General features: G+C 35.5%; 1 protein-coding gene across 2 annotated transcripts in view; it reads left to right on the top strand.

The window, feature by feature from the left end:
• The first annotated feature begins 1,140 nt into the window (after nucleotides 1–1,140).
• LOC113493824 overlaps nucleotides 1,141–16,929 on the top strand; it is a 42,128-nt gene continuing 26,339 nt past the window's right edge. Inside the window, exons 1-2 of one of the 2 annotated variants that reach the window (XM_026871852.1) lie at nucleotides 1,141–1,364; nucleotides 4,476–5,162. In XM_026871852.1, the coding sequence (XP_026727653.1) occupies nucleotides 4,606–5,162 (557 nt within the window). In that variant the 5' untranslated portion in view covers nucleotides 1,141–1,364; nucleotides 4,476–4,605. Of the gene's footprint in view, nucleotides 1,365–4,185; nucleotides 5,163–16,929 lie in introns of those variants that run through there. The other variant, XM_026871851.1, reaches the window with a different exon arrangement.

The following is a 16,929-nucleotide window of genomic DNA, read 5'->3' as shown; positions in this document are numbered from 1 at the left end:
GATAGAGCCCAACAGGATCAGCTGCATTCTTATCCAACGCGGTGACACGCGACCGACGGGTACTGTGACCATTATTTGTGTTATCAGCAGGATTCATTGTCAAAATGACTACGATGTTGGAAGAGCGTTGCTTTGATATGATCGGTCAGTGAATTGAAGTGATTCGATACAGTCAGCGCTCAGGGTAATGTTATTGGTTTACAGGATAAAGACTTTATTTTGCCATATCAGTAAGCTAGGAGACTTTTCTCCGTCAGGCTACCGGGATTCTAATTATAGAAGGAAAGGAAATTTATTATTAAATGATGTAACGGTTTACTCACGCGTATTTATCGGGGTAGCCCGACTAGTTTCGGACCCAACCGGAGTCCTTAATCATGAGCAGACGCGGCGGGATCGCGAGTCGAACTGACGTCAGCGGCCGCGCATCTCGCTGCGTAGCGCCGCGCTAAAGGAAATTTATCTCTGACATCTCGCTTATCAAATTGAATCTCTCAATTATCAAATTGAAAATATACACGGGTCATTTTTTGTCCAGGAAATGAAATAACCATTACATAATAACAGTAGCAGCTTAGCAGCAACACTTTTATTTCTTTTCGAATAAAATGTTTAGGTACGAAGAATAACGGGTCTCCAAACACGCTTTATTTATGGGTCCCCCACAAAAGATGCAAGTTTTTGCTTGACGGTCGGACATCGCTCTCTGCGGCTTACATAAGACGTTACAACTGGTACTACTGTAAAAGTGTAAACATTACTTATTGCAATAGCAAAGTGATACTTTTGTACGTAATATTTGCTATTTCGCGTTCAGACAGCTGTCTTTTGGTTTGTGTTGCATTGTTTTTGTTTAAATATCCTAAAGAGTTTAATCCTTTTGTGGGGTGTCAGTAACGAATTAATTACGTAGTTAGTGCGCGCGTTTTCTTAATTCGTATTTCGTTTGAGAACCGTGGCAAATTCTTTCTCCTTTCAATGAAAAGAAATAATCAATCTATTTGTAGAGCTTACTCTGACTAAAAGCCTTTGGCTTTTGACAGTATTTCGACCCTAATTATTACTATGCCATTAAGAGTTAGTCCTAGATATAAATTCAAACAATTCGATCAATATTGCTCGACTATATTAAGCAAACAATACATATTAACACCAGTTATCAAGGACTAAAAGACCGTTGGTAACTTTATATCTTTGCGGTAAGGATTCATGTCTGCGGGCGAACCAATATATCAAAGGAGAAGACTCTTTCAAGTGGAAGAGGTTGTGGAAACAAGACGCCATTCTACATCTTGTAGTGCGCTGTCCCTTTTACACCTGCAACACTCTTAGTTTAGGAGGTAGTGGTTGGCGATGGCAGACAGGTAAATATAATATTTTATATCCCGTTACAACCATTCTTGCTGTGGTTTCTTCAGCGCGTCTTTCTCACAGTGCTAAATGTTGTAAATCGATGAATCAAGCAATGTTTGGTACGTCATTGTATTGGAAACAAATGAATTGGAATATCAATAAAAAATAAAAAATAGATTGTAATAACACTGTAGTAAGACTTACAGTTGTTTGTGTTAGCATGACGGAGCACAACAAGGTGTGCGAAGTGTCTCTTCCACAAAATCGGCAATACTCTTAACGGCCTTCTGGTTACTATATTACGACTGTATGACATATTGCTAAAATAGTCTCCGCATGGGACAAGCACTTGTGTGATCACCATTGACACCGATCACAAGTTATAAGGAACGTTTAACATTACAGGAGTGACTATTGCTTACTGTTACTTTAAAGAGTCTGGATAACGGCCTCTATATTATATCCTTGCAGTGGACAGTTTAAGTTATACTTTTTTCATTCAATTGCTCAAATGGATCTCCACATGCTAGTCGAATGGTCGTTTTTTCTTCGGTCTACACATTGCAGGCGCTAGATTTTTTATATCAATTTAATAACTTGATACGAAGACACCTGCACGACAGGTGCGCACGTGCCCGGATGGGCTACAAAGGTTCTGGTAACGGGCTGTTTTAGAAGCTGCCCTATTCCTTAGGCTTCATAAAGGAGCGACGAAAATAGATCAAATTGAAAACAAAGAATAGAAGAAAGACCAAAATGAAATATGTTTATTGACACTTGAAAATGTATTATGTTTACAAAAATGAGGATAAACAAAGCCAGATTTGTTTTTGGAAAAGTAACGCTACATTATACGAACATTGTTATGTGTGGGTGATAGAAAAAAAATATTTTTAGTAGTTTTTTTATACAATCGACTTCTGTACTAAGGTATTAAACAAAACACACACACACAGAAACATTCAAGCCACAAAAGCACCCAGATTTCGGACATGCATTGGTAGATCACACAAGTTTGTTCTTCGCGGAGATGGAGCCCGCGACACGTTGCCCACAGTGAGTTTGGTGCGGTGACCTCAGCTACTTGGCTATACCTACTGAAAGGAGCCTCCAACCAACCATCACCCAAGTAATTTAATTCAAAATTAGTATATTGGACTGGTCGCCCTGAAAAAGCAGACAGTTAAAGTGTAAAAAAGATTTCATCATAGGCAAAGGAGGGCAAATTCTTGTTGCTTTTAACCACTAAGATGTTATACTCCACTGCCATTCCCAAGCCCAAAAAATAAAAGGAAAATGAAAAAAAAGGAGAGCTAATTTTATTACACACCAATCTAACCACATTAAACATAGATCATTATAGATAAAATAATTGCTACATCTGAATGCTTTAATGTCACTATTGAAGTCTAGTTTCGATGGTAAAGGTCAATTAATTAAAGGTCACAGCAAATATCATCGACAAGTTTAATTGATGTTTCTCGCTTAGAGTAATTTCGATTTCCTTTGGAGAAGCTATATTTTTCTCATTATCTTTCAAAAATAAATTGCTTAAAATAAATTTGCAATAAATTTACTTTTTTACAAATACATATGTTTTTTTTGGGTAAATTTGTAGGGGAGGGAGCATGACACAGAGTTTTCCTTTTCTCTATGATAAATATTGTATTTGTTTTTCCATTTTTCTCTTAAAACAGTTCTTAGAATAAGATCATTTCCTACTTGCTTATATCAGAAAGATCAAAATTCTTTTTAAATATGACTAATCATAATAAATTTACAGGCAAATAAAAGTAAATTTAATACTTCAATGAAATCAATTTTATTTAAATTAAATCTTAATCATTCTCCACTTGGTCCTAAGGTACACATTTCAGTAGCCGTCTCAAAAGACTTACACTCAACCTTGAACTTGAATCCTTAAGGTGGACCCAAATTTCCTGTGTTAATTTTTTCACCTGAGATTACTCACATTCCTATCACCACAGATCGAAGAAAGTATATTGCAGTTGATGAAACGAGACAACACAATATACTCCATAGAGCGGCATCTCTTTCCCACAACCAACCCGATGGTGTAAGCTGGCCCCCTAATACAGCTTTCATCAGCCAGATAATTTGCTAAAAGCTTTCAATTTGTTAAAGTTCATTGACTCAAGTTAATGTTATCATGGCGTCATCCCATTATGCATTGGTTTTCTATACAGATTGGTACAGAAGGGAGATGTCATGGTAATGGTATTTTTATATATTATTATGACAGGAAGAAAGGGCTGTTTGTGTTTTGTCTTTCAGTCAATGGACAAATGGGATGTTAGCAGTGATTATAATATTCATGCATTGTTTTTATTGAATACATCCGTGCATTCAATTTGCTTGAGGAAATAATAATAGATAATTGAAATTAAGTTTTAGGCCAAAGGTCAGGCAAGTCGTCAATTCTACTAATTTCTCTAAAAATATTTTGGTCCTACGGTACGCGGTACATAAGTTAACGAAGAACGGTTAAAACTCGTTTGATCATAATTTTCAGTACAATAGTTAGCATTATAATATGCCTGAACTAAGTGTTATTGCAACACAATCTTGTCGCAGTAAAGTTGCGACATTAGAAGATGTACGCGTCTTGATAACTGTACACCTGATGCCTGCTGGGTACAGCTTTTTGCCTCTCTCGTAATGCCTCCCAATCATAGGCAGGATGTACGTTCTGTCTAAGGAAGGAGGTTCCATTCGCAGTGGGTTTCATTGAACTGTAGATTATTCTTTGAATTAATTGTCTTTAGTACTTGTTTCTGTTACAAAATAGCTCTCAACCGGCTTTTCGTCAAGAACTAAACAACTATTTAGTGAATGCTTCAAAACAATACAAGTGAAGACATTTGTTTATCAAACTAGACAGTTTAAAATAGTGCACCAGTAACAGCGGCCAAACACCAAACATACAAAACATTATGTTTTCAAAACAATTTATTGTAATCAATGAGCAACTTGTTTATCCAAGCAATTGTTTTACTGCCATTATTCTATTGTTAGGGTAGATTAGTTAGGTGATATGTTTAAGCTTTGCACGCAGTCCTGCAGCCCTCGAGTTTGATTGACACACATACGCGCGCGCGCAGGTACGAGCCGCCGTCAGTCGTCCCGCGCCCGTCGACCGAGCGCCCGCGTCGCTGCGTCGTGTAACAAAACCGGCCCGAATGCCGGAGAACCAGTCGGCGGGATGGCGAGTCTCGGCGTGCTAGTAGCGCCATGTTGAAACATACGCAGCGGCCGCCGGCGGCGAACGATGCCGACCACCGCTACCAGAACATGCCGCGGCGGCCGCACCACCACCTGCCCCTTAACGTGTCCACCCTGGACTCGTCGAAGCACTCTGTTGGAGGGACTTCGGCGAGCGTCAGCCCCGGAGCGCAGCCGCCGACGTCGACGGCTCCCGTGTCCGTCGTGGCCCCGCTGCCGGTGTCCTCTCCGCCGAAGCTCGCGAATGGCTCCGCGCCGGGGGTCCCGCCGCCGCGGCCCAGCTCGCACCGGAACCGCAGCACGCGCGCCGCCACGGAGGAGGCGCTCACGTCGCTGGCGCTGCTCTGCCTCGTCAGCTTGCTGCTCGCTCTGCTAGCGCTGCTGTTCTTGCTGAAGATCTCGGCGCCTGCGACCAGTGCTCCCGAGGAGTTTGCAGTGGTGTATGAAGTGACATTAGCGTTGTGTGCATTGACGCTATCATTGAATCTTTGCTGTCTGCTCGTGTGTGCAATACAGTTCCTTTTTGCTGTTAAATTAGTGCACTCTCCTTCAGCACCTAATGGACGGTAAGTGATTTAAATATTTTGTTACTTATAGTGGTAGTTTTTTTTTTCGGGTCCAAAAATTTCGTCTGGTGATAGGAATCCGAAGATTACCAACACAAATATTATAATCTGGGAGGTTATTACTTGCGGCATGCCTCGCTGGCTCAGTTCCGAACAGACTTATCTCAATTCAGGTTATCTCTTACACAACGGTGTAACTGTAAGAAAACTTCAAGTTTCCAACTCGACTATCGGGTTTTTAAGTATTTTTCGTATAATTAATGCTATAACTGTTGATGGCAGAGACTTCTAAGGTTCATTTTGGAATTCCGCGGTTTTATTCCGATATATTTATGTTTATCAGCGTCGTGTTTGTGTGAGGTAGGCGAGCAGGTGCTAACGGTCCGAAGTGGCGGTTATTCGTGAATGGTTTCGATAAAAAATGCTCACTGTTCGACGGTTGGTGTTTACTCGCACGCGCCTAATGCGTTCTTTATCGAATCCTAGTACAAACATAGCTAGAATAAATTGTTTTCTGTTTCGTGAGAACTGATCTTACTGATCCGTTACCAAGGAATCATTGAGGTGTACAGTTGTGTTAATTTCCTGCGATCGTTAGCTACTGTTATAGTTTTTACTGGCGGTAGTTGTTGATTTCTTTACGCATCTTGTCATCATTATCTCTGCCGACTCTACAATTGTAATTTATGTGTTACCGTCATATTCTATGGTACAGAGAGTAAATGTCACATATCATTTACTTACGACAAGTTATCGGTGATGGAATAACCTGTTTCACTTAAAAGCCTTTCAAACTCAAACGATGTATGAATGCTTCAAAATCAGCTGTCTAAATGTATTCGGAGTTAGACTGAATTTATCTTGTGAAGATTATGCACTAGTAAATATAGGTCAATTTTGAGTGTAGATAACAATTATTGACAATAACAGTAAATATTCCCTGATTTCAAACAAATTTTCATTTCATTAAAAAAAATCGTCTAATAATAAAGAGACCAAGTAGTAAAAATAATAGATAGTCTAATAAATTAAGTTCTTTATCTTTCTAGTATTTTGGAATAGTTTGCATGTAGGACAACCGCGACCCCACGACACATACAACCGGTATTACTTTCCGGGTTGCCAGTATTTATACCGTGACCGCATAGTTGAAGGAGCACTAGTACACTGTAACGCCATTAAACGCTTAATGTACGCAGAAATTAATTTTAGAAGGACGACAACAAACGGTGCAAACGTCATTTGTGATGAAGGACCAGAAATTTGCAAAGGACCAAGAAATCGAGATCATCATTTAGATATAAGTCATACCATGTTGACAAATAAATAGGATTGTTTTAGAGAATTAAGATCAACGTTATCTATAATAATATTAAGAAGAGGTAAAGCTTGTTTGAAAGTTGCGTTGTAAAGTTACCCTTTTAAGGTAAGAAAGACATTTTTTGTGGGTGTCATAAGCTATGCTAACAGTTAACTCGAAAATAAACGGAACATCTAGTATGTGGTAAAGGACCAAACATTTATCAAGCACCAAAAGACGGCGATCAAATTTTTAATTGATAGTACATGTTTACAAAACAACGGGTAGTTTGTTTTGAGAATCATGGTCAAGGTTATGACAACTAGAGTAAAAAGAATATTCAACATTCGTCGTGAAATGGATTTTGAGAGATAGGCATGGAAATGATGGTCCTTCCAGTCCTATACAAAATATCAACTGATGGCCATTTTTTGTGAGAATTTCACCTTTTTAGTGTAACTACATGGTAATAACGGAATCTTATTACTAAGGTTGTGCTGTCTGACCGCGTTTTCGGATCCGACCGTCTGCCACCAGACTGCATCTCATAAAAAATTATACCTAGACAGTAGACAATCGGGGTGAAGCATGAGTTCTTACGGTAAAAAATTTAATGGAAGACCATTTTTTTCAAATCGTTTTTTCTTAAGCCTATTTGTAAGGAACCCTTAGTGTTGTAGGACCATCTCGAATATTTTTATTTGATTAATTTTTCTACCATTTTTTTAATCGTTTAGTTCTTATAAATTGAGTAAGTAAATTATCCTTTTTAATGTCATTGTATTTAAAATGCTTCCCGGATCTGTTTTAAGCATATTAAGTAAGTTGCATGAGGGCAGAAAATCCTAAATTAAAATGTTAGTAGTAGTACTTAGTTACTGTAGTTAGTAGAAAATAGTTCAAAGACATTAATAGACATTCGAGTTCTTTAAATAAATAACAGCTATTCTTGTCGCGACGGCAAAAACTAATAGGTGTAATGCTATTCAATTGTTGTCTCGGACAATGTAAATCATTATCATTGTATTTTTGCAAATTACTTCGACACTGTTTCAATAGACGCATGCAAAAAGATAATAAGTTAATAATAGCAGTTAAAAATTCGATTTCCTTTGAATATTTGTGTGTTGAATTTGATTGTTTTTTTTAGAGATGCGCCGAATAGTGGTTTCACCGAATAACCGAATGCCGAATACTATTCGGTTTAAAGTTTACCGAACCGAATATTCGGCCGAACTATTCGGTTCAAAATTGCCTCGCCTAAACGCCTAAACCTCGCGTATACAGGTTTCAACATGTCCTTACTTGCCACCCGCAAGATTAAACATTTAAAAAAATGATATTTTTTAAGTTTTAACTGTTAGTTTCAGAAATAAATATTACTAGCTTTTCACCCGCGTCAAGGTCGGTTATATCGCGTTTCCAAGAGAACTCTTCAAAAGTCCGGGATAAAAACTATCCTATGTTCTTTCTCAAGGTCAACTCTATCTCTGTACCAAATTTCATTAAAATCAGTTCAGTGGTTTAGACGTGAAAGCATAACAGGCAGACAGACAGAGTTACTTTCGCATTTATAAAATTAGTAGGGAATTGTAGGGATTATTATCTTGTTCTATCCAAAGGTTGTCTGCCTTTTAGCGATAAGACCGCCATTGTACCCTAACATTGTATGTATTAAGAATCACTGCTGTAATTCCATGGTGTACAATAAAGAATATTCTATTCTATTCTATTCTATGGTTGAAATATTTTGCTTGGAGGTCTAAAAGTATAATTTATGATTAAAAACTGATTAAAGCGTTTTTGAAATTAAAATAAATATTGACTATAAAGTTGTAAGTAAAATGTGGTTGTTTAAGAAATAAATATGTTAATTTTTGGTTAAAAATAAACAGTGAGTTAAAGTTTATTTGCTCATAGTATTTCGTAGACTTATAACAGAGTAAGTTATATCTATTAGTTCTACATCGGGTAATGTGGCGGAGAAAAAAAGAACCGAATATATTCGGCACGAAACCGAATAATTCGGCCGAATACGAATAGTGAAAAAATTGCCGAATACGCCGAATACCGAATACCGAATAGTTATTCGGCGCATCTCTAGTTTTTTTATATGTTTTGGTAAGGTCAACATAATACGTATACGCATACTACGTAAACGAAAAAGTCCTATAGACCTTCTATAGGACTTTTTTGAATCGATCCAAAAAATTACAAAGTATCATTATCTTTATAAGTTCTTAAATCTACTCTTATTGTGACTCTTACCATATCAATTCAGTTTCTTATGTTAAAAAGCTCTATGCACGGAGCTAAACATGACCCCTTTTTTGTCTTTTAATCTTCTTAAACAAATTAAAACTAATATTTTTCCTTATAGTATAATAAATGATAATAACATTGATTGATCTTGTAAATGAGTCGCGTAAACAGGAATCTGGTCTTCGAGAATACAAGAATTCTATTTCAGTCGTTCTCATAGACACATGAGAAAAATAATTCAAATAACATATTTCCCGAGAGCCATCGCAGTATAATTGCGTACAAACTTGTTTTCTAAGCAAGAATCGAGTGGTGTTCATAATTTATGGCAAAATCAGGAGGCAGGTGCAAGCTTCTACTATAAAACGGGTATTGAAACAACATTTCTAAACAACAACGAGATGTACTGAATACATTGCGATTGTACTGCTGTCGGTTTGATAGAAATGTAAAGGAAATCTGCAATGGATTAGTCACAAAGCATTGAGGTGGTTAATACCTAGTACGTAAAATTGTGAAACAAACTAGTAGGAATATATTTGTTTATGTTAGTGTTTCTTTTAAGTATCATTGTCAATAATACAGTAACACGCCTTCGTAATCAACATTTTTCAATCACCTTAAAAATTCCAACAATTAATACTGTTAACATAAATTTGTTTTATCTTCGTTTAAATGCTAAGTTTGGAGCCTAATTAGACGAAACTTAATTGCCCAAAACGTAAATTTATCAAGACTTATAGTTTGGTCCTTCGATCCGGGCAGCTCTAATTTTGTTTCGGAAAGAGATTGTCATCTGTATGCTAAGTATGTGAATGTAAGTCTCATTTAATTCAGGTTTCTTTAATCCATATGATTTCGCAAATAAATCGTCCTTGCTTTGAAGTGGTAAAATAAAATTAAATGATTTAATAATGGCGCAAGTCTTGGATTTGGTTTGAAGCTCATTTGGTCTTTTACATCATTCATTAGCCTAGCCTTTTCCCAACTATGTTGGGGTCGGTCGGTCTTTTACATGCTGACTGAATTAAATTTGTCCATAAGACCATAATATAACGCATTGTAATATAAAACTAAAAAGTTGCGGAGCGATATTCATTCCCTTTCTTTCTCAGTTGGCATACGTTGCATTAATATAAAAAAAATGATGATAGGAGAAATGTATGAAAAAATCAAAATCCTAAAGTTTTCATTTCAAATAGGCTATTTCCCGGGCACTTTAAAACGTTAAAGGAAAGTAAAACTCTAGTAGTTGCGCTTGAACGAAAATCAAAAGCTGCGTAGGAAAAGTGCAATCATTAAAGCAAGGAAAATTGCTGAAAGAGCTCAGTAATTGCGCTCATAACATCTACCTTTAATCCACATTTCAGGAAAGACTAACAAAACGTTAATATTACCATTCTCTCATCATTCTTCTCACGTTCAAATTTAATACGTGCTGGTAATTTAGTTTCATGCAAGTCTAGTAGTGAAATCATACAGAGAATTACAATAAGGTACTCAGGAGGTAATTGATTTAAACTACCGTAAGTAAGTGTTAAATGTAGTGGATTTATTGTTTGTAAACATTGTGTCTTGGCATACGTTGAATTCCTGGTGTACAGAACCACGGTACATCAAAATTATAGCAAACGTGTCGTATACTAGTCGTCTTTTTAATTTTTCTTCTTATGTTCTTTCCTTGCTGCTTTAATGTTTGGATTGGCATTTTAAATTAACTGAACAGAAATGTGGATAGCTAACATTCCCTTTAAAATGAGGACTAGAAGGAGGATAATTTTTTTGGTCTGCAATCTGGTCTACCAATAGTCTGCATCTTTGTTTTACTTATTATAGTTTAAAATCAATTTCCGACATTGTACCTACACGATGGGTGCCATTAAGTTTCCTTCGTGTCCTTCAGTACGCATTTGAAAATTCTCAAACACAACCTATGCTTCGATTAATTAATAATCTACAGTAAGCTTTAGTAAAAGGCTTGTACCCACCAAGCATGCGAGTACGATAGCATCATATAAACACGTTTATTTTTGTTTTACATACATTATACCAGATTCTTCGAATCACTTTTTGTAGGCTACGTTTAAGTGTTTATAAAGTCATGTAAATGGGAATGTGTATTTGAGTTTTTATGTGATAGTACTACTTGTTTGACTCGAATGGGAAAAGTGTAGGATCAGTTACGTTAGACGATCTGTTTTTATACACTGTCATCTTATTCTTATTGCCCTTATCGGTATATGGCTTGGTCACTTTTATAATAAATTCGGCATTAAAATTTGTCACGTCTTTTGTCTGATTAAGTTCACTTATATCACTAATTCGTATATACTTAGCAATTAGCTTCAGACAATACCTGAATAGTCCAATTTTATAGTTTTGTAAAATTACTTAAAAAAACTTTTTGGAATTATTGGTTTTTAGTGTCGTCTAATAGCACATTTTCCTTGAAATGTTTATTCACGTGGACATTTAAAATCTCATCATGCATTATCTAATCTAAGATCCATCCTAGTTTTTTTTTTTGCATTACAAATGTCCTTACCAATTTATTGGTTTGCATTCTTGCCACAAGTCCTTGCCAATTTATTGGTTTTCAAAAGATAATTTTGGTCCTTAGTGTCAGTGTTTAGGCCGCTGTATTGCACTTCGTAGCACATTAGCAACGGCTCGTTGGTTCCCTACCTCGACCTTGCAGATTGAACGTATGATAAGGTCTGGTAACTTTTTAACTTACTTTTACTTTATAAGTATTTACTTGGGAATGTAGAACGCTGGCGATAAGACTTACAGTTAGTGAGGTTATTGAAATATTTTTTGTAGAATTATTTCGATTTGAGGTTTTCAGTTATGAAGATTGTATATGATTAACCAACGAAAGTAGATGTTGTAGAAAATGGAAGAAGAAAGTAATGGATTGCATGATGATGAGTAGGTAATGAGGTGAGAAAATTTGGAGATGATGATTGTGATGGGTAGATATAAGAATGCTTATTGCACTGACCCCAAATCTTTTATTTAGAACAGAGTACGAAGGAATAACAGTCAGACATCCTTTCGGTAATAAGGGGAATTCTTATAGGAACTCGCCTCTTTAATGTAGTGTCAGACTTACTGACTGAACCTGAACCGCCGACGATATGTTCACGGCGCGTCGTCAGTTCATGAACAGTCGACAGTCCATGATAAAGCATAAACAAGCAAGAGCATAGTTTTGTGTGTTACGTAAATGTTCACAATAAACGACTGGCCTGTGAGTTGAGTGGTTAGTGGTCCTGACTGCTACACCGGAGGTCGTGGTTTCGATTCCCACCCATAACAAATGTGTTCGTGATGAGCACATTAGTTCTGTGTACGTACTTAGAAATATTTAAGTATGTTTATCAGTTGTCTAGTACTCATAATACATGCTTTGCATAGTTTGAGACTAGACGACGATGTGTGAAAATTAATAAAAGAACTGTTATTGTGTCGAATACACTTCCATTTTAATTCTTTACTTATCACATAAAACACCCTTGAATATCTTTCTTACCACATTCAGTTTAGTCCACAAAAATCTTTAAAACATTTTAATTTCTATTAAAGAAATGGGCTCGAAGAGAAAAAAATCTTTTGATTGAACCTCATGGGAACCCGCTTTAAACCATGGCTTTTGTTATTGCATCTGAATCGTGTGAAGGGAACTACTTTTATTTGTGTCTGCTCCTGCGCTTGCGTGGTCCTTGCTAGGAACCAAACGACCTTCACTTGATTTTAAAACTGATGTAATTTATTTTGCAATTACTTTTGTTAATGCGATTTTTTTGGTTCTATATTAAAATTGGGTTTGTTGTTTCAGAAAGTTTATTTGGGTGTCGCGAATACTAATTAAATATCGAAAAGAAATGTGGTAATATTTTCAGAAAACATTTAAAGTTGTCTCTGATTTTATCATATTTAGATTTACCATAGTTTTACCTACCTTTATAGGAAAGATTGGCAGCGACTTGCAGTGAGGACCCTAAATACTACATACGTTATCAATATGAATCTTCATGGTATTCGTGTTAGAAAAAAAAACATGATTGCAAAGAAAACCATGAAAACTAAAACCCTCCTTTTTCAAAATGTCTTGCTAAGTCTTTCTAATATGAGGTGCGGCTCTAAGGACCATTTAAAAAAAGACCAAATCTAAACTCACCTGTTCACCTTGCAACGGAAATCCGTGATGATACACACATCAAATCTGGTGAACGAAACCTTGTCTGGAATTCGAAGTCGTTATACTATCCATATGTGCTACGCGAGGTCATCCAATACCGGTTCTTTCATAAAATCTTCTTTAAACAAAACTGGACTTTATATCTTTTGTTTTAAGTTTTAATTTCAATGTGTCTTACATTTGCATTTATCTCTGATTGATATATTTGTTAAATTAAGTGGTGTAATTAAATCAGGGTAGTATTCAAATAGGTGAGAATACGTGGGTACTGCGATTGGAATTCAGTTACCAAAATGTCAAGTCATTGGAATTCTTTCTCGTACCATTCTTTGACCCTCACTTAGGTCTTTATTTTGAGTTGTGTTAGCTCTTAAATAAACTTGGACTAATGTTATAAATCAACTAGATAGAGTTTAAAAAGTCTTTAGTCAGTATATTTTCCATTTTGTTTTTGAATAATTTATTCTACGCAATACTCTTATGTGGTAAACTTTTTATGATATATGAATCAAACCACATGAAACATATTAACTAAATGTATGTACCTAATGTAAAAAAAGTGTGAAAGAAATGTTGAAAAAAAAAATATCTTTTACTTTTAATGACATACAGTTTTTCTCTTAACCAAAAAGATCAAAATGACTTTCGACAGCGAGAGGCTATGTATAATCGTGTTTAATTAACTTCACGTGTCAATCTAACTCTGTATTTAAAAATAATATTAAAGTGGGAAAAAAGTAAATGATTTATCAGTTGAGTGAAAACTATATTTATCTCGATTTCATTACTTAACACCATGTATTATTACAATTCATCTATATCATTATAAACATAATCATGAACATCTTAGGCTTAAACCGTAGATCTTCTGAATTTTTCCAATTACATTATTGATCAGATCAACCTTTCACCTCATACGCGACACGTGTTCATGGCACTAGCGGTACCTGAGCATAGTACCGCCTAACGGTCCCACGTCGATTATATAAGGAAAATCTAAGGTTACTGTTATACATTCTTAAAGATTCGTTCTGGTCTTTCTAGACTTGACGTCATAGCCTCCTAGGGGCTAGCTCGGGTTAAAAATATTGATGGGTTTGGTTTACAATATGTTTGTCTGTGTGTATTTTCTTGTACATGTTCATTTTGTTATTGGTTGCCTAGCGAAGAATCTTTATTTAGGTAACTAATGAGTTGGTCCTTGGTGACATTTGTAAACGACGATTTTGAGGATATTCAGATTGTCCAGAATGGATTTATAAGAACTGTAAAACCTGTAAACGTCGCCACAAATCCTTCAATATTTTTTTCATCAAAAAAGATTTTTCTATTTACTATTTTTTTTTCGAAACCTCTAACATAAATGATTAAAAAGAATTTAAGTTAAAACTCTCTCCAAAACCACACCAATCAGAATGTATTCTAAATTCAAAAGAAAAAAAGAACCCAGTCCTTGGCAAGGCCGTCGTGGCTATCCCAATTATTTCCGGCCACCTACAGCCGAATTCTTTTTTTTGTATCTGTGGTTAACTCTCTTTGGAAATTCCTAGATATAATTCGAATGTTTGGTCGATCATTAGATATGTATTTAAATGACTAATGCTATAAAAATATGTGGGACTGTAGGTTTACGCTATGATGAAACATTATGTTTAATAAACACGTTTGTTGGAACTTTTTGAAGATACTCAAGGTTCAAACCAAACTGCGAAATCTTAGGCAAAACGATTATTTACACATTTACACGTACATATTTGGCAAAAATTTCAAACCAGTACTGTACATAATAAAGCACTTTTACAATAAACCAAAATCCACTTATCCGAGTTATATCTTTCCTTGTTTCTTGAGGCCTTAACTTAAAATAGATTTAAGTAAATTGATTTGACAGCCATATTGAATTTGTGGTTGCTGTGGTTGAAGACTGCGACAGCTGTTTGTAGTGTTAGCTTGATTATAGTAAAAAGTTAATCTGTAAGCACTGGGTAAAAGGCAATGTTCTTACCTAATTGTACACAGGACTTCCCTTTTCGACAATAGATATTTATAAATGACATTTTTTCTCTGCGATATTATAAAACGTCTTTTTGACTCGTATGTTTTCTCGAGACGGCAAGAAAATTACGATCGAGAATCTTTGTTTTGAGTGAAGTTTGTCAGTTGTGTATCAAAATATATTTTTTAAAGTTTCTTATGCAATAATTATATATTTTTAGGATTTCACGTCGAATTGTAAAGAATCTCAAGAAAAATTCTAGGTTTTATTTCAATTCAGAATTCTCTCTTTACTAAAGAATGAACAAGTTTTTACGTTGTCCTGAGCGCAGTTACTCATGGATTATGATTCATTAACACTTGAGTTTATAAATACATGACTAACACGAGTTCTTGCCGCCTTCTCTATTGTTAATGAGCATATTTGTTTAACTTAATGTTTCTGTAACGTGACCGATAAGTGAGAAAATACTGCCCATTAATTTATTTATGGTAGTTTGTCTTTAGCTGACCAAGTACTGTGCACAATTAAAAAAAAAAACGAGCTTTGAACGAAAAAAGCTCTGTATTGACTTTATTACTTAATCGATTGAAAAATATTTAAAAAAAACTAAGTTCATTTATTATATTTGACAGTAATAGTTCTCAACTTTGATTACTTTAAATTTCATTGTTGTTTTTTCACTCACTGCCTTTGCCAAAAAAAAAACATTTTGACATTTGACACCGTGACGGATATAACCCGACGACTCCATTGTAAGGTTCCGCTCTACTTATATTGTAAGAGGTGTGCGGAATGAATCTTCCGCAGCTTGTGTCACGGTGCGCCGCTTCTTGTGTGACGGTGTTATAGCTGGCTTTTGACCTGCGTGAACTATGAGATGATGTGTACGGTAAAACTTGTTTTGTTTTTCTTTTAGAGATTTTTTGTATTTCAACTGACTTTAGAATTTGATGAGGTTTTCAATTCGTCTGCATTTTGTTTTTTTTTGTGCAGATTCTTTGTTAAGTTTTACTTCATCGAATTTATTTGCTATTTTGAATAGTTCTGTTGAATGCTATATTAATTAAAATTATGATATTACGGTAGTCTTAGGGGTATGCAGTATAGTAAAAGAGAGGAAATTAGATTTTAGTTTAGCACACTGTGGTATTAATTACAGACGTGTTAAATATTTGAAACACCTATAATTACAAAGAAACTTGTTAAAATCTAAGCATAATTTTCTATTATACAAATTACCTTTCGAAATGGTTTGAATTACAGTTTATCCACCCATCCTTACATAGTTGCGAACCCGTTTATACTTGTCCTAACGCGTTTTGCACTAAACACAAAACCGGACGCACCTGGCTGAAGATAAATATTTGTGACATTTATGGTAACGATAAAATAAAGTCAAACACATAAAAATATAGTTCGTTGAAATCTAAAGGTATCAAGGTAATAAGTATCAACTCAGTAAAGCTCTATCTCCAAAACTAAGAGCCGGTTTGATAGTCTTTTTGAGTTTTATAAGCCATTTCTTGAGGAAAACATTGTATATTCTAGACAAAAATCAAGCGTCTAATATCCCCTCGGTTTTAGTCGCTTCAATTGTCTGCTTAGGCCTACTATTACGAGTACTTTAGTTAAATTCCTGCTGTTAGAAGTGACCTTTCATTTGTCACACACCTAGCAATATACAGCCAGTAACATGTCCCAAACAAAAAATCTACAAAAACGTTAGAGGCGCCTATAAATTAGTCGGGTTATAAAACATATTCGACCTACGTTCACCTTGATGACGACTGGTTTGTAATGACCGGAACATTAGCGGTTTTATCTGACGACGTGACGTTAGCTTAATATATTTTAATTCCTTGATCAATGACATGTAATATAGATTTAGTTTCAGTAGTGTCTGAGTAATGTAAGGAGGAATTCAGTTAAATAAAAAAAAATCGATTTCCTCTATTATGAATATAATCCTTGTGTCACGGGGGATTCATATACATTCTAGTCA

This window comes from Trichoplusia ni, chromosome 5 (genome assembly GCF_003590095.1).
Source record: "Trichoplusia ni isolate ovarian cell line Hi5 chromosome 5, tn1, whole genome shotgun sequence".
Taxonomy (NCBI): Eukaryota; Metazoa; Arthropoda; class Insecta; order Lepidoptera; family Noctuidae; genus Trichoplusia; species Trichoplusia ni.
The sequence above is the reverse complement of the archived record's forward strand: the minus strand, read 5'-3'. Positions and strand labels throughout refer to the sequence as shown.